Raw genomic sequence first — 25423 nt, forward strand, 5'->3', positions numbered from 1 at the left:
TTGTGGAGAGGGAAGCGGAGATAAAATTTCAGGTGGGTACAATTTAGAAGGATGATATGTAATCAGATGTTTTCCTACTCTGAATTAGTTTTCTAAATGCTGTTAGGCAATGACAGGACTCATTAAATTGCTTAATAACATTGATTGTATGTTCAAGGCTAAACTTGGTCTAATAGTCCAATCAATAAAGTGTCAACATGGCAGACCAGGTTAGTTTTACAATCAGTTCCATATGCGGCCATTTCCTTAGACCATTTTAAAGCTTTTTTTCAAATAGTTCATGACTTTCCTCAATTCTGTAATCTGCTTCTACTACTGTTTCTGGTAAGGAAATGCATATCCTGATAAATAATCCTGTATTGGAGAAAAAGACATTCCCCTTTATTCTTTTTAACGAGGGTTAAATTTGTAACCTCTGAATACCAAATAGCGAAATAGCTTTAATTTATTAAAATCTTCAATAGTTTTGACCACTTTAATTAAATCTCCATTTTATTTTCTCTGTTTTAATGAACAGAAACACAATTTCTCTTCATAACCAAAGCCCCTCAAATCTGCTAATTTTCTTATACTCACTTGTGGATGCTGGTGGCTGGGACAGGCTTTATTACTAATCCCTAAGTGATCTTAGGGATTTACACATTGAATTGTGAGGACTGGTTGCAGTAATGTGGTTTCTATAACCTTGATTGCAGATGTGTTATTGATAGTCTAATTGTAATGTATTAATAATTTAATGACAAATGTGCTTGAAAGGGTAGGCTATATGCTGCTTCTCCTTCTTCCTTCTTGGTGAAGACAAAAATAAACATTTTTATTATGAAAGGAATAAACAGAAACATATCTCCATGGTTATATTAAGTGATACAGTAATTAATTTGTCGGGTTTATTGGGAACTGACTTTATATTTTTTATACCTTTTCCTTCTTAGGCTCTTTATATTGTCCTATGTGATTTGAAACTGATGCCTGGAAATGAATACAGCGCTGCACAAATCTCCCTTAAAGAACTGTTTATGGTATGCATTTCAATGTGGAATTTATCACTGGGAATGTATTATGCTTGCTGATTTGGTTTCATGTAGCTTTACTTGAAAGAAGTAAGGGAATTTCTTTTATATTTTAAAAAAACTCAACATGATCTGATGTGGCAGCAGAGAAAAAAAAATTGCATTTGTGTAACACCTCTCATGACCATAGGACATCTCAAAGCATTTTGCAGCCAAGTAATTACTTTTGAAGTATTGTCACTATTGAAGTATGGAAAACAACCAAGTTGAAGACAGCAAGCTCTCACAAATGCTAGCATAATAATGATCAAGAAATCTGTATCTAGAATGTTGACTGTGGGATAAATATTGACCAGGTTAAGGTATAGAGATCTCTACGTTTGTTATGGGTCTCTATTCACTGGAGTTTAGAAAGATGAGAAGGGATATGATTGAAATGTTTACCACCCTCTGAGTGAAAAGATTCACTCTCATCTCAGTCCCTTATTTTGACACTTTGCTTCCTGGTTCTAGAACCCTAGCCTTCCTGCATCTACCCTGCTGATTCCTGTGAGACATTTGTACATTTGAATGAAATAATCTCTCTCCTCTGGAATTTTGAAAATTTAGGCCCAGCCTATTTTAAACTTGCCCTGGAGGACAATTCCACCCATTCTAAGAATCACTTTAATTGCACCCCTCTTGGCAAACGGTGACCATAATTGCACAAATTATTCAAGGCAACTGAAAGAGCTGGAGAAACTCGGCAAAGCTGACACCAGGCTAAAATGTAGATAAATTTGAGGTGACTCACTGGCAGATAAAACAAAAAAGAGTATTTCTTCAATGATAAGAGGTTAGAAAGTGTCAGACTTCACAGCAATCTTGGTGTTCTTGTTTATGAGCCACTGAAAGTTGATCTGTAAATACAGCAAATGATTAAGATGCTAAGTGGCATATTGGCCTTTATTACAAGACATTTTGAGGCAAGATTTAAACATGTCTTTCTTCAATTATATAGGTGAAGGGAATAATACCAGAGTTGGAGAAATAGAATAAAAACAGAAAAGTGCTAGAGAAACTCAGCTGAATCTTCATTTCCAAAGATATGTGGTTTCAGAAGACAGCCTGGAACTCCTGTTCAATTGTGTTGGTTTCCTTCGCTAAAATTAGCTTGATGGGCACAAAACGATCACTGAATTTTAGACCTATGCTTGCATTTAACACATCCTAACTTGAGTTTTAATGTTCATTTGGTGTATTAGCTTTAAAAGCTTTGAAAGCCTTCCCTATTGCAAAATAGGTCATGGCCCTAAGATGAATTAATCATCGTTGGGAGGCTCTGCTAATAATCCTTAGTTTTCAGCCTTCAATGAGAGTGCTTTTGGATGCATGGGCACCAAATTTCTGTTGTGCAATTTCTCTGTATATCTGATGAACAAAGTTTGCTAAAACTGTTTGATTCTTTTTAACCTTGACTCCTTGTCCCATACTGAATTTATTTTGGGTATCAAAAGTCTCTGGCAATTAATTTTTTCAATCTGTTTTAATCAAAGTATTTTCACTTTTGTTCATAAGTTTGCTTGAAAGGTTTATGTTCAAATGCTTCTTTTTCCCCTTTTATTTCTTTCCCCCCATTTCCCCCAGAATTTTCTTCCTACGTGTAGACCATTCCAATACAGAGATTGGATAACACAGCTGTTGCGTACCTTAGTGTCTCATGGTGTAAAGCTTGAAAGCATTGGACCGTTCCCACTCCATTCCATCCTCAAACTTGCCATAAGGACCAGTAAGTAACTCTCTGTTTTTAATAAACCTGTTTCATTAAAGTTATTCATTGCAGGTGTTGGCCTTGTCTTAGGGGTGGCACTTCCATATATCACTTAGAAGATCATGGGTTCAGCACTTTTGTAAAGAGATACATACGTGATTTAGGTTGACACTCTGAGTGAAATTTCCGTAACCAGAGCAGAAATTTCCCGGTTTGTCAGACTGTCTTTGGCTTAAAAAGGCCCGTTGTTTGTTGTGGATAGGCAGGGCTGGGATTGAGTCAGGCATATTGATCCCAGAAGCAGACCATATTTGCCACTGGGGTTAGTGTTTCGAGAGCTGAGGCAGGCTGGTTAGAAGATCCAACTCCATCCTCTGCGCCTTCATCAATATTATCTTAGTAGCAGTTAGGTTTTCCAATCCTTACCCATCCACTTTCTCCCTGTGCGAACTCCAGGCATTCTTTGCCTCTTTCATGTACTCCATCACCCTTCCATGCCCATTCAGATAGGTGAATTGACTCTGTACTGAGTGGATTCTAAGTCTTGACAAGCTGAGAAAAAGAACACTCATTGAGAAATCTTCTTTGAATACACACTGCTACTCCTCCAACCTTCTTAAACATTCATCATGTCAGATAATTACAGCATCAGTAACAGAAACTCCAAACATTTCGCATTTCATAATCCTGTTGTTTGTGGAACTTTGCTGTGTGTAAATTAAATACCCACTTCGTCACTGAACTTCAAAATACATGTTGATTATGAAGTATTCCTGGAAGTCCTGAGGTCATTGAAAATGCTATGTAAATGCAATTTCTTCCCTTGTTACAAATACAGTGAACTTCCCTGAGGTTGGACTTTCTTTTTAATATTTACATTCTATAGTGTGCCTACTGCCTAGGCCTTTACCAGACCATTTATTTGAGATGATTTATGGATCACATGTCCATTTCATCGCTAATTACATTCGATATATACCGGTCTCCATCTCTGCTTCACTTAATTGGATGATGAATCCCTCATTCCTTTTTTTTTGTTCCTTCCTTTGTTTAACTGTTTCATTGCTATTTTGGATGGCCTCCTATCTTTCACACTGAATAAACTTCAATGTATTAACTCTACAGCCCATATCCTTAAACTTACTTCTGTCTAGAACATAGAACATTACAGCGCAGTACAGGCCCTTCGGCCCTTGATGTTGTGCTGCCCTGTCTTACTAATCTGAAGCCCATCCCACCTGCACGATTCCATGTACGTCCATTTGCCTGTCCAATGACAGCTTAAATGCACTTAAACTTGGCGAATCTACTACTGATGCAGGCAAAGCATTCCATACCCTTACTACTCTCTGAGTAAAGAAACTACCTCTGACATCTGTCTTATACCTATCTCCCCTCACTTTAAAGTTGTGTCCCCTTGTGTTTGCCGTCCCCATATTTGGAAAAAGGCTCTCCCTGTCCACCCTATCTAACCCTCTGATTATCTTTGTATGTCTCTATTAAGTCACCTTTCAACCACCTCTCTAACGAGAACAGCCTCAAAGGCCTCAGCCTTTCCTTGTAAGACATTCCTTCCATACCAGGCGACATCCTAGTAAATCTCCTCTGCACCCTTTCCAAAGCTTCCACATCCTTCTTATAATGCGGTGACCAGAATTATACACAATATTCCAAGTGTGGCCGTACCAGAGCTTTGTACAGCTGCAGCATAACCTCCTGGTTCCGGAACACAATCCCTCTATTAATGAAGGCCAAAACACTGTATGCCTTCTTAACAACACTGTCAATCTGGGTGGCAACTTTCAAGGATCTGTGTACATGGACACCAAGATCTCTCTGCTCATCTGCACTCCCAAGAATCCTACCATTAGCCCAGTACTTTGCATTCCGATTACTCCGGCCAAAGTGTATCACTTCACACTTGTCCACATTAAACTCCATTTGCCCTTCTCAGCCCAGCTCTGCATCCTATCTATGTCTCTCTGCAACCTACTACATCCTTCGTCACTATCCACAACTCCACCTTAGTGTCGTCCGCAAATTTACTAACCCACCCTTCTAAGCCCTCATCCAGGTCATTTAGACAAATGACAAACAGCAGTGGACCCAACACAGACCCTTGCGGTACGCCGCTAGTAACTGGAAGCTAGTTCCCTCGACACACTCCCCCAGGAAAATATTGGCTCAAGGTCTATGTCATCAAATTCCTGATCAAGAGTTTATATCCGAAATGTCAATTCTTCTGCTCCTTGAATGCTGGCTGACCTGTGCTTTGCCAGCACCACACTTTCGACTCAGGGTCTACGTCACCACAAGTTTAAAAGTTTTAAACCTTGCTTTTAAATGCTTTCCATAGTCAATCCCTATCCTATCTCTATAACACCCTCTGGCACTTCACACAACCCAGACATCTACATTCTTCCAATTCCAGCCTTTTGTGTATTCCAGCAATAGTGTCTGTGTCTTCTGCCATCTTCCTCTTTTATGATGCTTCTTGAAACTATCTCTTTTCCAATTTTGGTGACATCTCCTGTGTGGCTTGGTAGTTGATTATACTGATCTTCTGATGCACCTTGGGATGGTGCCTGGAGGTGCTATATAAATGCAATTTGTCCTTATACATTGCATGTGTTGATGTGATTAATGTAGCCTAAACTGAAAAATATGCGCTGTCGGTGAGAGACAACAAATGTGCAATTAGGTAGTGCCTTTTATTTCACATGTTAATTGACAGTCAAAAATGTGCTTTCAAAGCATAGTTAACAAATTTGTTTATTTTGCTTCTGTTTGAGCCGTTTCTTGTGGGTGTTAACTAATGAAGTTAGTATCGGTAGCATTTCGTCCAAGGAAGTAGCAACACAACAAGGACATATTTGCCAATGCAGCAAATATTCAGTAGACTGATCCCAGAAATTAGGAAAAGTTGAGCAGACTAAGCCTGGAGTTGAAAAGAAGGAGAGATGTTCGAATTAAAAATCAGGAAGTTCATTTGGGGCTTAACAGAGTAGCTGCAGAGAAAATGTTTCCTGTGGCTGGGGACTGACTTGGGTCACAGTCTCAGAATGAGGGCATCAGCCACAAAGGGCTGAGATGAGGATAACTTCCTTCAATCAAAGTATCTGAGTTTTTTCTGTCCAGTGGAGCTGTGGATGATGATTGAAAGTTAGGTTTAAGACAGAGGCTGGTAGCCTTTTTGGTTCAAAGCAAGTTAAGGGATACAAGGACAATGTAGGAAGGTGGAGTCGAGGTAGAAAATTTGCCACACTTGTATTGAATGCCAGAGCAAACTGCACCTGCACCTTTAATGTTTTTATGTCGTATTGCAGATAAGATGATTAGAGATGAGATTGGATGCTCTGCTGCTGTGTGCACTAATCTATTTCTTACATTTTAGATGACAGGAAACTTCTTAAATGGATTTTCTCACGAAAACCATATCTACAGGATACAGTTAACCAACAGGATGACAATGGGTATTCCCTTCTACATGTTGTGGCTTCCTGGCAGAATGGGTTGGATGGATATACTCATAGGTGTAAGTGAACAGATGTTGCAGAATCAACACATTTTTCTATTCTTCTAATTCTTCTATCAGTTATCTCTGATACTGTGGCAGGTTGTGGTCCATACTCAACTCTCCGTTCAGATATTTATGGTGAAGGTCCTGTTTAAAATGGTATGACAGCTCCTCTTGTGGTTATGGAGGAAGCTATTACTGCTGCTGCCGAAAGGATGTTCAGGATTGCAGGGGTCTAGGCTCTCTGTGATTGCAGGGCAGAGGAGTATGGCTTTCAGTAATCATGTACACACATGTCCACATACCTCAGCCCCTATCCAGTCCCTCAATCAGACACATTGTCTTCAATTGAGTGGACTCCTCCTCCAGCTGACAAGCTGCCACAGGGTTTGACTTTTCAGGGCATGGTGCCTGGTGACAGAATCCCAGCACTGACATGCCCTGCCCCAGGAATGGTCGTTAATTGGCCATTCGGGGGTGTAAGTTGGCAGCTGGACAGAAGGATCAACCACAGACTTTCTCATTCACAACTTAATTCAGTTGTGATGTGGAGGTGTCAGTGTTGGACAGGGGCGGACACAGTCAGAATTCGCACAACACCAGGTTATAGTCCAACAGGTTTGTTTGAAATCATAAGCTTTCGGAACGCTGTGTGACTTCTGACTTAATTCAGCTGGAGAGGAGGATCAATCGTGGACCTTCCCTCCCAGACTTAATTCTACGGGGGGGGGGGGGAGCAAAAAGCTTTGGACACACCACCACTCTTCCGAGAATCCTTCCTGCCACCATAAGAAGCAGAGGATTCTGACCTGAGATGGTCCTTCCCCTGACTATTTTTTGCTTGACAACGATCTGGCAAGATCACATTTTCTTCATCGTCGCCCTGACTGCACTTAGTTTATTTTGTAATGCAGAATTTAAATTTTCCTCTGGTGCCCAGGGGTAGAAAATAGATACTACATCAGTTTAACTTTTAGCTTATGTAAATAAACTAGATTCTCCCCCCTGTCTCACTGAAATCAAGTTACCATTTCAACCAACAGATCCACTGTATTAAGACTTCAAATTCCAAAAGTAAAGTAAAACTGCAACATGGCAATGAAGCTAGTTTTACAATCTTGTTCTGTTCCCAGCCAATCTAGAAAGATCCTCTGAAAATACCTTGGGTCCCTTTCTATAATATGTTCCATTATATTCATATAATTTATGATAACATAAGGCCTGTCTTGCAACCTGAAATTTCCACTTCAGTGAAAAACTGCTGTTGTCATGATGCTACAGAACTGATCTTCTGAAGAAAGCACATTTATATGAAACTTTAAGTTCTGAGGCAAAGTTTGCCCAAGAGGTGACTCAGTGTACCAAATTATCAAGGTAAAAACAATGACTGCAGATGCTGAAAACCAAATACTGGATTAGTGGTGCTGGAAGAGCACAGCAGTTCAGGCAGCATCCAACGAGCAGCGAAATTGACGTTTCGGGCAAAAGCCTTCTGCTTTTGCCCGAAACGTCAATTTCGCTGCTCGTTGGATGCTGCCTGAACTGCTGTGCTCTTCCAGCACCACTAATCCAGTACCAAATTATCAGGCCATTGTGGCTGGCTTCTTGAGTACTGTTGTAATGCATTGGAGTCTTAGCCATCCTGCCTTTGCATTCAGCTTTTTTATTCAGTTCCCTTAAGATTAGTATTAGATCTGCTTTCTCCACTTTTTCAAGTAATACACAATTCCCCATTTATTTTCTACTTCCTCTGGCATTACATTTAACTTTGTGTCTTCTCCTTGCCTGTTTTCTTCCAGCAGAGAGAGTTTCCCCTTATTGTGTCAAACACCATTATTATTTTGGATGTATTTATTAAATCGCCCCTTGAACTTCTTTGTCCTCAGGAGAAAAGTCTTCCTTCCTTTAGACTTTCCATGGAATTGAAGTTTTCATCCTGCAAACTTCCTTTGAACTCCGGTGAAGGTGTCCAACCTGATCTTAAAAATGAACTTATTGTTGTTTAAGTAAGACATTTAGGAATGTTTGAGTAGGCATCTCAATGTTTTTATCTGAAGAGCAAACCTTGGAATTTAATCTACACTCTCTTGACAGGAAAAATACACCATTTGCGCTTTATAATAAATAAATTAATTGGTTTGGTGCATCAGAATTTTATTACTTCAACACCATTAAAACAGAAAGATATCTTTAAAGGATTCTATGATATGGAACTGACAATTAAAGTCAGTTTTTATTGTGAGAATGATTGGGGTGAGTTAAGCATTGAGAAAAACTGCTAATTAACTTCCTGTGCCCCAAACGGGTTTCAGTGCAATACTTCTGAATGTATCCCTTCTGGCTGGGTCTAACTCTAATATTGATTGTACTGACCTACCTGATGAATCTCCAGTGCAATGTGCACACACACTGCCTTTTATGATTAGCTTTCCAAATGATATTCAGTATGCTCTAATGAGAGGGTGAATACAGTGGGGACATTTCCTCTTGTGGGAAAGTGCAAATTAGAGGCCATTAATATGATAGTCACCCAGAACTTCAGTTGATAATTCTGAAGAAACTCCTTTGTTTGAACAATGAAGAGAATATGGAACTCACTATCGTAAGGAGCAGATGAAATTTTGAATATTGATGCATGAAAGAGGAAGCTCAGTAATTTTATGAAGGAGAACAGAATAGAGACAGATATACAATTATAGATTTAAATGAGGAAAGGTGGGAGGAGGCTGAAATAGACCATAAATATTTGCGTGGACTGGTTGGGCTGAATGCCTTGTATCTATGTTTTATTTCCTACACATTCCCCTTTGATCTCTCAGTTCAAATCAAGTCCTTGCAGATGGGTTTAAAATCTTGTGTTGGTTATTGAAGAAATTTTCTGAGGGGTTCTGTGTAAACTGATCTTGGCCAGTGTCCTAATAAGCATTGGCCTACAGCAATTGCCTCTGACTTGGCACTTGTTAGGAGTATCAACTGTGGAGTTTTTTTTTTAATTGAAAATTTATCTCTTGACTGTTCTTCTGAGCTGGGTGCTGAAGTAAGTTGTTAGAGCAAAACAGAAAGCTTTTATCTGGAGTGCAATGTGTCAACCTGGCTGAGGATATCTGAAATATGCAGATTCTGTTCTCCAGAACTAATTTTGCATGTCAAAAACTCTGGGTACTCAGTGGAATTACTTTTGTCAGGTGTGATTTAAAGGATTTTGTAGTTTGTAGTTGATGTAATATTCCTTTATCCTGTCAGGTACAGTTTTCAGAACCCAGAGGCAATATTTCAGAAATGCTCACTGTTTCCAATCTCTTGTTGTTTTCATCATAGTTCAGACTGAAGATGTGCGTTACCTCCTACAATTAGGAGCTGATCTCAATATTCATGATAATAGCAACAAGGTTCCAATTTACTACCTGAAGAAACACAAAAACTTTAAAGCAGTTGAATTAATCAATAAACATTATTCAGCAATGGAGACAGATGCAGCATCCCAAGGTACAAAATTGTTAAATACCTCATATCTTCCACACAAATTACTTGTAAGCGCAATTTGGAATTTCCAATCCTTTACAAAAAATTACATTTGTGTAGAATCAGCAAACCAGATGGAAGAGGGTAAATCTGCTTGTGCTGCTGTTACATTTGAAGAGGCTGTTGAGCAGTTTGTACAATTCTGCAACTCCGAAAGAGAGGAATCTTGTAAAAACTTGATGGCCCAAACCGAAGTCCAGGTGTTTCTACAACAGCTGTCTACCATGACAGGTAGGACTTCCTTTTTAAATATAAACAAAGCATGACACTAAACTGAATTACAATTTTTTAAAATCTAATATTTAAACTTTGTGACTGTGGGAAATCCAGAACCTATAGCAACTAGGATAAGCAGATTAAATTCTCTTGCTCTGTTATTTCACACTTGAGGTCATTTTCTCTTCCATGTTTTATAAAATATTGGTGGCTGAATCTATGATTATTGACTGTTTTTATCTGGCAAGAATTTTGATGTCAAGAAAGTTCAGGAGTGAGTTCCCAGTGATCTGGCCCTATCTTTGTAATTGTGAAATTCTGGACCTGCTGGCAAGAATAGGGGATTGGAATGTTCAATCCCCTATTCTTGCCAGCTAAGAATCCACTCATGTGATGGCAGAAGTTTTAATATCGTGCTGCTGTAGAACCTACTGATAATTCAAGTAAACCTTTTTTTTTGTAGCTAACAAGGAATTTTTTTTATTCCTGAATTATAAGATTGGCTTGCAAGGTCAGCACTTATTGCCCCATCTCTATTCCTTCATGAGAAGGCGGTGGTGAGCTGCTTTCTTCAACTGCCACATTCCATGTGGTGCAGGTATAGGGAGGGAATTCCAAGATTTTGACCCAGCAACAGTGAAGGAATGATGGCACAATTCCATGTCAAGATGGCGTGTTATTTGGAGGGGAATTTACTAGAGTTGCTGTTTCCAAGTGTCTGCTGCCTGAAGTGATAAGCGTTCATGGGTTTGGAAGTTGCTGTTAACAGCGACTTCATCATGAGCTGGCTGAAGTGTATCATGTAGATGGTATGCACCACTGTCACGATACATCAATGGTGGAGAGAGTCTGTTTTTAAGGCAAACAGATAAATGTAATTCTTTGAAAGCATCTGTACAAGTGAGCAAACTAACCCATTTATTGTAGTATCAATCATTAAATAGTAATAGATCCAGTCATGCAGAAAGTAAGATTAATTAACTGTGATATTTAAATAAGTAGAGAGCTGGGAAGAACCTTATTCAAATCAACAGAGCACAACCTCTAGTTGGATATACTCTGGCTGTTGGATTTAACTATATGGTATAATGGAAGTATTGTGCTGATGAGTCTATTGATCTCAGCCTTACTGTCCTTATCAACAGAGCATTCACAGCCCTCAGAGTTTGGGTCCAAAGATACTCTGAACACTTGAATAAAACCAAATTCAGCTCATCTCTATCCTAAATGGTTAACCCCTTTTTCCCTGAGACAGTGCCCCTTCTTCTAGACTCCATGCAAGGGAAACAACCAATCTGTACCTACCCTGCCAAAAACACTGAGAACATCCAATATTTAAATAGATCATGTCTCATTGACCTAAATTCCAGTAAACATTGGTCCATTTTATTCACCTCCCAACTACTATGGAACTGACACTTTTCCTCATGTATTTTGATCTTTATTATTTTGCGATTAGCTGCATTTTGTTTCTTATTTCCAGAAGAATAGCCTTTATGTTATTTTGCAGAGATTAACACGGCCATTTTACAGAATGTTGAGTGCAAGGTTGCAAGCAGCTTAATCAAAGAGCTTCTTCGCCGTCATAAGTGGCATGATACTTTGCTGTTACTGACTGGGTGTTGCAATGAAAAGCAAAGCAAACAGCCAGTTCTGAAATGTGACCTCTCTGATCTGGATCTTTGCACTGTCACTTGTAATCTTGACCAACAAGAGAACAGAGAATGGCTTCTGCAGAATTTAATGGACTATGGAGGTAGGTTAAGCTGCAGACATATTTTTGTTCTGTGGCTTTCTGCATTACAACTTTGATAAATATCCAAAGTTATTAGTTGATTATAAAATGCATTGAACATCCTGACATCATAAAAGAGCCAATATAAACCTAAGTGTCTTTCCTTTCTAACTTTTCCACTACATTTACTGATCCAGTCTTGCATTTGTTTTTGCAGCTTCTCCCTGTGGAGTTAGCACTAAAGAAAGTCCAATATGCCTGTCTTTGAAAAAAGAGGATTTTGTACTTGTGCATCTGTTTTTGATCAATGGAGCGAAACCACAGGACCTTTCACTCACTCCAGGCGACACACCTCTGCATGCAGCAGTTTGTATTGTTCTCGACAAGAAAGGTCTCACTACCAATGCCAACTTCTCATTAAGTCTACTTCACAAGAATTATAAAAACAAACTTTTCATCACTTCTGATAAAATGCAGAAATACATTTAAAGGAATTTAAACCACATTGTGTTTGACAAAATACCAAATGACAGACTGGTAAAGCAAATTGAGGTTCATGCAGGCTTAAAGACAGAAAACACCTGAGGTGCAGTGAATAGTTATTTTTAAAATTAGAAGATTATGGACAGTGATGTTCTCCAAGGGTCAACGTTAAGATCCCTGCTTCTTTTCTTACATATAAACGAGTTGGATAAGTTCTGAGTAAAGTTTTGCAAGTGTGTACTAAGAATGGTATACATTGAGTACTAATGACATTGATCATGCGGCCCATAAAGGTAGTGGAAGCAGAGACAGTCAGTAATTTCAGATGGAAATTGGACAGGTACTTATGAAGAAAATAGTAGTGTTTACATGCAAAGCACTGAGGAATAGGGCTAAGTGAATTGGTAAACAGGGAACCAGCACAGATATGAGTGTTCGAGTGGCCTCAGTGCTATAATGATTCTGTTACCTGAACGCAGATGTTTTGAAAACGTCAGAATTGCCTTCTTGCTATCTATCAAAAAATTCTACAGTTAAATTATTGTGTATGTTTACATGTGATAATATTTTGTTTCTTGCTTGATTTTACAATTCAGAATTGACTAGAATTGCATTTACTGCCCTCTACTTCTAAACACTCATGTCCCTGAAATTCTGTTGCAGAGTTACTCTGGTGGAGATCACGCTGAATCTCTGCCATTTTTCTCAAGGTTCTGCTGGTCTAGCCTAAACTACCAAATAAAAACCTCTGGAACCATATATTTTTACTTCCACTGGAGAAGTTCTTTGATTTAAAGAGATGTAAAAATGGTCCTGAACATTTTCCCAGAGCGAAAATCCAGCAATATTTCAAAATGAATGAACTGATTATACTAGACCTCCACTTTTTTGAAGTATGCAGGACATGTCAGATGTTGGTGTGTTATTGCATGCTTTGATTGCTTTGCAATATCTGGGATTTCACTGCTGTTCTTACCTCTTCTCCTCCCTCTCAGAGCCATACTGGAGTTCTCATTATCTTTCCCTTCTGCCCTCTGTATTCAATGATTATTTTCCACCATTTTTGCTGATGCCACAGTGATATAACTATCAAACATACCTTCCCCCGACCTGCTCTTTTCGCATTCTGTGGAGTCCATTCCTTTCATAATACCCTAGTGTACTCCCAGACATCACCAGCAAACCTAATGCACTTCCTAGTACACTTTTCTCTGTAATTGAAGTTGTAGCACCCGATTTTTTTTTACCTCCTGCCTTCTCACTGTCCAAGGTCTCAACACTCCTTCTGAGTAAAATAGTGATTTGTTCCTACCTCTTTCGATTTAATGTACTGTAACTTCCATGCACAAATGCAGATTGGGTGAGCTGTTTGCGGAACACACTGTTCAATTTATAAGCACAACCCTAAGCTTCTGGTTGCTTGTCATTTTAATCCTCTAACTTCCTCTCAAGCTAACCTTCTGTCCATAGCCTGCTACAGTACTCCAGTGAATCTGAGCATAGCTCAAGGAGTAACATTATATCTTTCACTTAAGCACTCTACAGCTTTCTGGAGTACACATTGAGTTCAATAACTTTCAATCATAACTACTGCTTCCATCATCTTCTGTTTTTTTTTCATTTTGCTGTGTTAGACATGATCCCTTCATGTCACATTCAGATGGTTTTATGCTGCAATTCATGTCTTATTTGCGCACAGCGTTTATTCCCGATATCTGTTACAATTTTCTTTAAACGCTGTGAGCTGTTTTGTTATTTAATCTCCTGAGGTCTTAATCCTCTCACAGAACTTCTCATCTGTTCTTTTTGACACTAGCTCTCTTGCACCGGTTTAATGACTCCTTCTTCTCTTCTGATGACTTGAAATGTTAACTCTGTATTTCTCTGCACAGCTACTGCCTGACCTACTGAGTATTTCCAGCATTCTCTGTTTTTATTTCAGACTTCCAACATCTGGGGAATTTACCTTTTGTGTAGAAAGGGCCGAACTTGGTTCACACCACAAAAGTATGACTATATTCAGAAAAATTCATTTTCCTACTATGCATTTAATAAGATATTTCAAATCTTGTTTCTGGGGAATTTTTCATCACAATCCCAGGACACATTTAATCCTTGAATTTATATCAAGAAAGACTGAACATTAAATCAAAAAAGTAACTCTGGGAAATTGTTCATGGCATTACCTTACCTACCAGCTCACTACATTCCTGCTTTCAACCAGAAATTGATGTATTACTTCACCATATTCTTGTTGAATCTCTTTAAAAACAGTATGGGAGAGTTTACCCCCTCCCATTCACAACCACCGTGCCCTCTCTTCCATAAATTGTTTGTGGTATAAGTCATAGCGCTGTCTGGAAGAAATAGGAAGGGTGTTGACTTTTCAGGACAAGGCTGACCCAACCCTGGCAGATTACTGCTCATCCATATGAAGCAAAGCTGTACTGCCATTGTCAGACTTTTTGTAGGTTTAGATTCTCCAATATAAGCAGGATAGAAGTTCTAACAAGTTCCTGTGACTGTTGCTACGAATAAGTGTTTATTGTTATGAGAAGTGATGATAAGAAGTCGAGGACTTTTTTTGCTGGAACTGGTAACTTGGAAGAAGTCTTCAAGATTATTTTAAAAATCACAATAAACTAAATAGTGTTGGATTTCATTGGCTGGTTAATGAAATTTCAATTGAATGTCGAAAGTTTAAGATCGATCACAAGAAGTATTAAATGGAAAGGATAATCCCTTTACACAGAGGATACTTAGAATGTTGAATTCTTGCTACAGTGCGTTGTTGAATCAGAGTCCAGAAATGCTAAGAAAAGAGAATTAAATAATTACTTTAAAATGACAATCCTTAAAAGTGTACGGACTGTGAACAGGAATGAGTTCAGAGTACTTGGGAGTGAATAATATCGGTGCAGACCTTTTTGCAGACCATCTTATGCTATAATGTGATGTATATTGATGCATTCTGCATTATTAAGTATTAAATTATCTTCGTTATCTTTTTCTTTTCTGCTTGCAGATGAGATTGGTTTGCATATATTGAAATATCTGTTGGAAAAGTATAGCTCTGATGCAGCTCATTATCCATATCTAAATCCCAGCTGTCAGGATAGCAATGGAAATACCTTGCTGCACATTATATTTCATAAACCTTACTCTAAAAATCATGAAGAAATAATGGATCTTCTAAGCAAGTTTGAAATCAACAGCAAGATAAAAAACAAGGAAGGGAAACAATGTATGTACAAAATCAAAAAAGATGACCCACGTTTCATCCTGTGGAATAAAGCAATATCAAAAAATCGAAAGAAGAGAGAACAAAATGACCAGAGCCAGAAGTCACGAACTTCAAGAAATGTGAAGAATGCAATAGGCAGAAAGCGACCTTCTCAGCAAAAGGTCGAGAAGTCGGAGAGTTCACAATCTGACGGACAAACACCAATGAATGGTCCTTTTGAAGCAACTTTTAAAGTGGAATTAGAAGGACATCCACTGAAATCAAGGGATGAATCAAGCATTGCTTGGACTGTGGAAGAAGTCCTAGTGAATGAAATTAGAAAAATGATTCAAGAGTTTAATGTGGTTGAGATACCAATAGAAGCAAGCTCTTCCAAACTACCCACTTCTGATACATTTCTCAATGATTCAGCTCAGACTTTGGAATCGACAACTTCAGCTTTCAAAACTAGTCCTTCACAAAACACTGACAGTACTGAAGTTGTGATGTTAAATGAGACCACAGAGCATTCAAACTGTTCTGTGCAGCAAGATCCAGGCCCTGAAGAAGTGACCGACTTGCAAGACCTGGATTTTGACAATATGACATGGGAGATTGAATGTACATCAGAGTTATTAAAAAAGCTCAGCTGCAGAGATGTACCTCAGCAGATGAAAACAAAAATTGTAAAGGTGATTCAGCAACTTGGAAACGGAGAATGGACTCAGAGCCTCCAAAAGCCACTCAAACATCTGAACAGCCCCATCAAGCTTTACGAAGCTAAACTTGACAAAGGAGCAAGAATGCTTTGGGAACTCGCAGTGGATTTTTCACCTCGTTGCAGTGAAAAGCCAGAAAAAATTTTTGAATCTGAGCTTTCTTCTCATCCTCAAGAGAGAGTCACAGGAAGGGTGTATAGTGAGATCATTCGAATCTGGGATATCATTCTAGACCACAATAAACTCAACCGAGCATTGGATATGATCCGCAGTTCATATGACCGTGGACAAAACTGCATCCTCCGCAAGAAACTTAAAGGAATAAACAAAGCTGTGCTTACTTCAAATTTAAATGTCCAAAAAAGAATCCCATTATTCTTTGTAGAATGTATCGATTGGAAAGAACCAAAGGAAAAAGTACCTGAATACTTCCCACCTGCTAGTGCAGTGGAAACAGAGTACAATATAATGAAATTTCATAGCTTTAGCACCAATATGGCTCTTAATATCCTTACTAATCTGGAGAAAAGAGTTGAATACCCTTTTAGAGTTGGCGAGTTGGAGTATGCAATAATTGACCTTGTCCCGAAACCACTACAGGCAATCATTCTGATTGGCCGAAGTGGAACAGGGAAGACTACTTGCTGCCTCTACAGACTTTGGAAACACTTCCAACTTTACTGGGAGAAAACACAAATTGGAAATCCCTGGTTGGTGCGGCAGGTATGGCATAAGTGGAAAACAGGGGTGATGGATGACGATGATAAAGAATCAGCAATGATAGATGATGGAACAGGTTCCTGTGATTATGTAAATGGAAAGGAGGATTTTGAATCAGTGGTCCAAAGCTGTGATTCGGATCTGAATGGAATGCCATTTGATGGCTGTGACAGTGAATTGACAAATGACCATGAAGGTCAAGTGAGTCCAGATGATGCTGATAAACTTGAACACTTTCATCAAATCTTTGTTACCAAAAACCATGTGTTGTGCCAGGAAGTCTTGAAAAACTTTATAGAGCTTAGCAAGTCCACCAAAGCTACGAGCCACTTCAGACCTCTGGAAGCTACTATTTACAGACTTCAGGACATTAAGGATGAGAACTTTCCCCTGTTCCTAACCTCCAAGCAATTGCTGCTGTTAATTGACGCGTCCTTACCACACCCTTTTTTCCCTCGAAATGAAGACGGCAGTCTGAAACGGACAATTGTGGGTTGGTCTGTTCAAGAAGATATGTCAATACCAGATTTAGGCGACGAGGATGAAGAAGAGGAGAATGAAGGAGAGTTTCTGGATGATGAAAGTAGGGTTGCAGAGAGTCATACCAAAGAATCTGATCCCCGCATCTTTGTGACTTATGAGGTATTTGCAAGGGATCTTTGGCCTAAAATGGTAAAAGGCAAATCTCACTTTAATCCAGCTTTAGTGTGGAAAGAGATCAAATCCTTTTTGAAGGGTTCTATTGAAGCTTTAAATAGTCCTCAAGGTTGCCTTACAGAAGAACAGTACATTAAACTCGGAAAGAAGAGGGCACCAAATTTCCAGGAAGACAGATCTGAAATTTACCGTTTCTTCTGCTTATACCAGCAGATAAAATCACAGTTTAGATACTTTGATGAGGAGGATGTGTTGTACAGCATATCACTGAGATTATCCAAATCAGCTGTACTGCCGTGGTCTATTCATGAACTTTATGGGGATGAAATACAGGACTTTACCCAAGCAGAGCTTGCCACCCTCATGAAAAGCATCAATGACCCAAATTCCATGTTCCTTACTGGTGACACAGCTCAAAGCATAATGAAGGGGGTTGCTTTCCGCTTCAGTGACCTGCGTTCCCTGTTTTATTATGCCCACGATTCCAATCAAAATGAAAAGAAACAATGCAACGTAGCTGTGCCTAGCAGAATTTACCAACTTCATCAGAACTACAGATCACATTCAGGTATTTCCTTCAGTCTGTTGTTTGATTAAATTAATTAACTGCAAATAAGCATATAAAATCTTTGTTTATTAAAAAAAGCGAGAATTTTACAAATTTTTTGCCGTTTTAATTGGCAACTTCGTAACCAAATTCCTTCACATTTAGAATTATTCTGGCCCTTCTTTCCTGAAAGTTTTAGGTCTTGCTAAGGGTTTTTGGCATCAAACTACATGCCAAGCTACAAACTGGTTTCACCTTGTATCTGTGTCTAATATACCTGTGTATATCTTGGATTCTGAGTTGTTTTAATTGATGCTTTACCGTGACCAAATGCTTCCAGAGTTGATGGATGATTGCTTTTGAACATTTTGCATTTTCACATTTTGCCAGCAGTATTTCACTTCATTGTTGAGTGTATAATTCCCATTTCCTGTACCTGTATGCATTGTTCACATTTACACTCAAATCTATCTGCCACAACTCATTCATCTGCATAATTGATCTAATCCTCTGGTTTTAAATCCTATTCGAGAGACTTAAGCTGATGCTTCTCAACTTAGTCCTGAAGGGGTGCTGAAATGTTGAAGATGTTGTCACTCAGCTAAGAAGTGAAGCTAAGCTTTGCCTGTTACCATGATTAAACATAAAAGGTCCTATGAAGGTATTTTTAAACAAAACCATGGATGTGGTTCATAATGTTCATCTCACTGAACCTCTCCAAATCAGAATGTCTAATCAGCACTCTCAGAACAAGTTGTGGAGTCCTGCTATGTCCAAATTCTCTAATCCGTTCAACCTCTACTGTAATGATTATAAATCAAAAGTATTACCCACATATGCTTTCACATGCTTTCAGCTGCTGTCCTGGGATTTGAACTCACCTCTCTGAACCATAACTCTAGATCCCTAAAAGCAGTAAGGTAACTACCATGCTAATATGAATGATAATTGTACTGTGCTTAGGCAATACTTTTCCCATTGTCACAATACTTTGTCATTTGTTATTAGCCAAATCGTAGACAGAGACTTACTATTTCCATGAGCTATTGGTTCACGTACGAGGAGACAGATTTAATTTTGGACAAAAGATACACGCAATGTTTTTGTTAAAAAGTTAGTAGTAATGATTATAGAACCCACGACCAATGAGAGTGGTGGAAAGTAAGATAATCAGTGATTATGAAAGAAAATTGAATGGTCATTGTCAGAAACATACATGATTGCACAGAGAAATGGGATACCCTTACAGAAAGCTGACAGGACTCTGAGCCAAATGGCATCTTATGTGTTGTATTGAATCAATGAATGTTACCTACCTTTTTGTCATGACATGCCCTTTTGGAGTTACTTATTATTCATTGCACTTGACAGAGTTGAAAGCTATTGGTCAGTGGTAGCACTTTCGCTCCCAATTCAAAAGGGTTGGAGGCGAGCCAAACCCCAAGGATTTGAGCACAGCATCTCTGCTGAAACTCTGGTGTAGTACTTAGGGCACACTGAAGTTTCTGTTTCTCAACTGAGACATTTAACTTTTCGGGTGATGTATAATTCCCACATTCCTGTTTTAAGGAAATGCAGAGACATTCTCCCTGGTGTCTAGGTCAGCATTTGTATATCAATCAGTGTCACTAAAACAGATTATCTGCTCATTTGTCTCATTGCTGCATATAGCATATATGTGGTATTTTAATACAAATCTACCTTGCAATGGCTTTGAGTGGTTATTCCAATTGGACAAACTGACTATAATCACAGCACCCTCTTATGCAGTGTTGCTGATGTTACCATAAGGCCAGTAAGCAGCAAATGAACATTAAACTAAAGAAGCAAAACAGACATGATTATAAACCACTTGGGCATTAAATGTTTCATTATAATGTTTTACCAAAGAATGCACAAAAGGATTAAAGATATCATGCAAATATGAAATATGAGATAATATCAACAAAGTATATGTTGGTGACTTTTTTTTCAGTCGTTAAAGATAGATTTAGACCCATTTGCAGTCTCCTAACCACTTTGTGGCAAACGTATTTTACAGAATTTCACAGTATCCCTACAGTGTGGAAACAGGCCACTTGGCCCAACAGGTCCACTCTGACCCTCCGAAGTGTAACCCACCATTCCTTTACCCTATTATTCTACATGATTCCTAACTAATGCATCTAACCTAAACATCCTGTACGCTATGGGCAATTTAGGACGGCCATTTCATTTAACCTTTGGACGGTGGGAAGAAACTGGAGCACCCAGAGTAAACCCACACAGACACTGGGAAAATGTGCAGACTCCACACAGTCACCTGAGGCTGGATTCGAAACCCGGGTCCCTGTTACCGTGAGGTAGCAGTGCTAACCACTGAGCCACCATGCTGCCTATTAGACAGCATTATTTTAGATGTTGACAAACTGAATATAACATTTTTAATTTTTGGTGTGATTTCTGTTGCTTAATATAAGTTTCTTGTGTATGTTTAGGAATTTTGAATTTGGCTTCCGGTGTAGTGGATCTTCTTCAGTACTATTTTCCAGAGTCCTTTGATCGCTTACCAAGAGACTCTGGCCTCTTTGATGGACCTAAACCTTCCCTTCTAGAGTCCTGTAGTGTCAGTGACTTGGCTATTTTGCTTAGGGGAAACAAGCGGAAATCCCAGCCAATAGAATTTGGTGCTCATCAGGTTTGTATTTATACTTTTAATGCTATCACGCATATTTTAATCAGGAAATTCATTTGATGTGTTCTGTATGTAAATGAACTGTTTAGACCATGAACAAAATTATAGAACATATAGAAGGAAAAATTGGGATCAGAAATTGAAATAGCAAGGTATTTTTAGGTTCCTTTGGGCAGAGACAGAAAATTATAGGGAGTACTGACATGATGTCCAATAGTAATGTTGCAGAGTAACTGTACTCAGCACCAGTCAGAAGAGCTAGGGATGAGAAAATTCAATTATGAAACTGGATTGGAAAAGTTAGGACAGCCTTCCAAAAGGAGATTAAGAGCTTTGCTAGAGGTATTCAAAATCGTGAGAGGTCTGTACAGAATAGAAAGAAACTGAGGGGACACAAATTTATGAAGGCTGGTCCGGAGAACTCCAGTTTTCTGGCACTGCTCGTGATCTCAGTCTGAGATGGAATCCAACAGTATTGCAGAGTCCCTGATACTAAAGTACTTTCAGTACTTTGCCTCACATTCCATTTTGCAGAAAACCATCCTCCAGGTGGCTGTGTCACATGATTCCCCAACACCTGAAACAACTGTCTCGCACTAAACCAGTCATTTTCCACTTGTCTTCAGTTGCCCGTTGTCATCTCCAATTAACCCTTAATGATCTGATTTGAAGGTATCATTTTTAATCCTACCACTACACCTTTCACTGGATATTCCACCAGGAGCTCTTCTCAATATATACAAGAGTTAATAGTGCAGATAGGTCAATCTCTGGAAACCCATTTGTCTTCAGGGCAACCTCCATTATCCAAACGACACAGGCAGGGAGAATTTTGTTCGGATAAATGATCATTTGGATAACTGATCACACTCCCTTCCACCCCCGCTGCAAGGTGCCTTCTCCCTTCAGCATGTCACTCGCACATTCCCGCCAGGAATGCGCGACAGTTTACAGATCAGGCTGGCTGTCGGGCTGCCTGGCATCGATCGGTGATCGGTGGCTTGTGGGCAGGGTATGTGGCAAGGAAGGGCAGGAGGGACAAACTGTTTCCAAGGTCCCCAATGCACCACCGTCATGGGCGGGCCAGGCAGTTGTCACTTAAGCCAGTGTGGCCCTGTCACCATGACTCCTCGCAGACGTCCTCTCGCAATCTCTCCACCACGTCCTCTCATGATCTCTCCTCCCAGTCGGTGAGCAAACAGTGTGCCCGAATGGGACCTTGAGATCTTGTTCGGATAATTCAAAATTTGGATAATTGATGTTCGGATGATTGAGGTTGCACTGTATATAGATGACAGTTAACTCCTATAATTCTCTTTGGCTTCAAAGGCCATGTCACCTTTAGTTTGGATGGTTATCTTTCCCTGGACACTAAGGATTCTGTTATGTTTTTTTTCCATTATCTTGATCTAACTGATTTATTGTTGAATACGCGCCATCCTGAAATGGAACAATATTATCATTCCTTGATCATCAGTGGATCAAAATCCTGAAACAGCACCCAGAGAATGAATTAAGAACAAAACGAAGCCAACTCCATTTCTTTCTTTGTCATATAAGTGAGCATTGCAAGATTATCTGCATTGAGGTTGCGTCATCGTTGACATAGATCTTGTTAAATTGAATCACCGTCGTTAACCTTACTACACCATAACTTTTAGGTTATTCTGGTCACGAATGAAAAGGCAAAGGAAGCAATTCCAGAAGAACTTAACCTGGCCCTGGTTTTGACAATTTATGAATCCAAAGGTTTGGAATTCGATGATGTCCTCCTCTACAATTTCTTCACTGATTCTGAGGTAACTGCTCGGAAATGGAACAGGCTTCAATTTAAGAGGGAAGGGGATCTCTTTATGAGGATGGGGGTAGATAACTTCTGTTGTTTTAATTGCCTCCATCCAGCTGCAAATCTAGTGGTTAAGGCTGGTGAGGTCAGTAAAAAAAATCTTGCCTGAATGGAACCAACCTGGAAAGCAGAGAATGTAGGATTAGATTGGGAACTGTTAGCGCGGATGAAATGATATCTGTCCGAGCCCAGAGTGCAGTTCAACAATCGGTAACGTTTATTGATACAGAAACACCAGCAGAGACCAACCGAGGTCCGAATCTCGGCTGTTCTGCTGTTACCGCGCGCTGCTACATATTATATACCTTTCTTTGTCAGGATGTGAGGATTTTGAGTGTGAATGGGATGATAGTTCCCCATCATCACTGGAGTAGGTGCAAATGGTGGGTTTTCTGCCATCCCAGGAGAGTTGCAGTGTACACACAATAGGGTGCTAATTGGATTATGTAAACGGGTCCGGGTACTTTCTGCTTGTCTCTCTCTCTCTGAGGGCTGGAGGCTAGAGTCCCTCTTTTTTCCCTTGGGGTGCTGGTGTGTATTAGTCTGTTCGTTCCTGTCTGGCGGATGCCTGTCCTTTGTGTCAGGATGGTTCTGTATTGATGAATATGGGTGTGTTTCAGTCAGTCTCTTGATTTGATTAGGAGATGGGTTTCCATATTAATTAACTCCGGAGTTTTGGTCTATGAGCCATGGTTAGTGTCTGGCCTAGTGTGGACTTGATCTGTCCTCTGGCTCCCATCTCCCGGTCACGTGGGCGGACCGGCAGTTGCTGAGTTCTGTGGGTTTAAGCTGCAGCTGCCGCTTAAAACACAAAATGAATTCCTATAGTTTTACCGATGTAGGCATAGTCCCGTGGCAAATGCGGGGCGGCTCTGATGCCCGCTTGCAGAACTGAGGAGAATATAAAATGAATTTTAACAATATTTTTGAGTGCTTTAATTGAAAATTCCTTTTGAAGAATGTGCTGTGTTTGACACTTTTCAGGCTGATAAAGAATGGAGGGTCATCTCCACATTTCAACCTTCACCTCTGTCAAAAGAAAAATATGGGCCAATACTGGAACAATCAATGGATGACATTGCTGCACAAAGCAGACCTCTTGAATTCAATATGGAACTGCACAAGGTAAAAGTTTTCTCATACAATGCAGTAAAATAGTTTACTTTAAAAAATAAATTTGTGGGATGAAAGCATTGCTGGCAAGCGTAAACTTGATTGGCAATCCCTCAGTGCCTTTATGAATGCAGTGGTGAGTCGCTGCCTTAAACCACTGCAGTCCTTGTGCTGCAAGTGCACTCTGTGCTGTTCGAAAGGGTTTTGTTCCAGCAGCACTGAAGATACAGTGATATCGTTCCGAATCAGGATGCTGTGTGGCTTGGAGGGTGTTATGGACAAGGCGAAACCCCTCAAAACACTTCCAGCAAGTAGCCCAGACCCTAACTTTGCTAGTTGTTTTTAGCAGGTGTAAAGTGGTTATTCCAGGAGAAATACTGCTGGTCAAACCACTTAGTTTTAAACAAAACAGAATTTATTTACAAGATTACTGAATGAAACACACACAAAATTGAACAGAATACTAAATAACTTAATCTATCAGAAAACTCAACAGATCATCCCGATTTAATGATGCTGTTCCAAATACTTGCAACAGTCCCCATAAACGCCCCCATGGCACAAAAGGTAAAATCAAACATTGGGTCTTACAAGAGAGAAGTCAGAGTGAGATCAGTATGGACCTGCTTCTTTGGGTCCACCAGCTTTCACAACACTACTGTGCTAAAGTCGAGAGTGTGGTGCTGGAAAAGCACAGCAGGTCAGGCAGCATCCAAGGCGCAGGAGAATTGACGTTTTGGGCAAAATCCCTTCAGGAATAACCAAACCAAACCAGAGAAAAGCTGAGCTGGGAGAACTGGCCACTCCCCTTTCATTGATCTTTTATAAAACTTGAAAGCCTTCTGCCTAATGCAGTATGTTATATATTATCAAATTGGCCCCAAGACCCTTCCACCCCAGACTTTTTGAAGTCTGTGTCGTTTACGACCTCCAATGGGGAAAAAGTGCTAAGGACAACATAAGGTTGTTAAAGGAGCAGCTTTGTCACAGAGGGTAACTTGGTCCAGCATCATAGATGCTTATCATCAGACAATCTAATTCTCCAACATGATAACAAGAAAGGGCTGAAAACACTTGATACTGCAAAGTCTATGAGTCACAACAACATTCTAGCTATAGTACTGAAGACTAGTGCTCTCTTGCATGTCACTAGCCAAGCTGTTTCAGCACGGCTACAACACTGTCATTACCCAGTGAAGGTGGAAAACTGTCTGATCTGCTGTGCTTTTTGAGCTCCATATCTATTGATTTTGGTTCCAGCATCTGCAGTCCTTAGTGTCTCCAAGATGTGAAAAATTGCACAGACATGTCTTGAACACAAAAGCAGGCGAAACCTCACTTGGACAATTAACACGTATGAATCTACTCTTTACCTGGAGTAGAGATTGAAGGTGTCATCAGCAGTGCTATGAAGGAAGATTAGGTTAACAATAACCTGCTTACTGTTGCTCATGTTGTGTTCTGCTAGAGGTACTGAAATGACCTCATTACATTTTTGGGTCAAACATGGAGGTTATATGAGCGTGCTTGACCTTGACATCAAAGTTGCATTTGACAGAGTGTGGTATCAAGGTCCCCCAGCAAAATGAAAATCAATGAGAATTGGAGGGAACCTCTCCGCTGTTTGGAGATATACCTAGCTCAAAGGAAGGGGATTATGATTGTTAGAGGTAAACCATCCCAGGCACTGG

General features: G+C 39.6%; 1 protein-coding gene across 3 annotated transcripts in view; it reads left to right on the forward strand.

Annotated features, from left to right (window-relative positions):
• LOC140477354 (TPR and ankyrin repeat-containing protein 1-like) overlaps window positions 1–25423 on the forward strand; it is an 84413-nt gene that overhangs the window by 33301 nt on the left and 25689 nt on the right. For all 3 annotated transcript variants that reach the window (XM_072571075.1, XM_072571073.1, XM_072571076.1), the window contains 11 exons: window positions 933–1019; window positions 2637–2778; window positions 6155–6295; window positions 9596–9763; window positions 9860–10030; window positions 11526–11771; window positions 11968–12141; window positions 15259–18120; window positions 20577–20776; window positions 22435–22572; window positions 23604–23744. In XM_072571075.1, the coding sequence (XP_072427176.1) occupies window positions 933–1019; window positions 2637–2778; window positions 6155–6295; window positions 9596–9763; window positions 9860–10030; window positions 11526–11771; window positions 11968–12141; window positions 15259–18120; window positions 20577–20776; window positions 22435–22572; window positions 23604–23744 (4470 nt within the window). The remainder of the gene's footprint in view (window positions 1–932; window positions 1020–2636; window positions 2779–6154; window positions 6296–9595; window positions 9764–9859; window positions 10031–11525; window positions 11772–11967; window positions 12142–15258; window positions 18121–20576; window positions 20777–22434; window positions 22573–23603; window positions 23745–25423) is intronic.

This window comes from Chiloscyllium punctatum, chromosome 5, assembly GCF_047496795.1.
Source record: "Chiloscyllium punctatum isolate Juve2018m chromosome 5, sChiPun1.3, whole genome shotgun sequence".
NCBI lineage: Eukaryota > Metazoa > Chordata > Chondrichthyes > Orectolobiformes > Hemiscylliidae > Chiloscyllium > Chiloscyllium punctatum.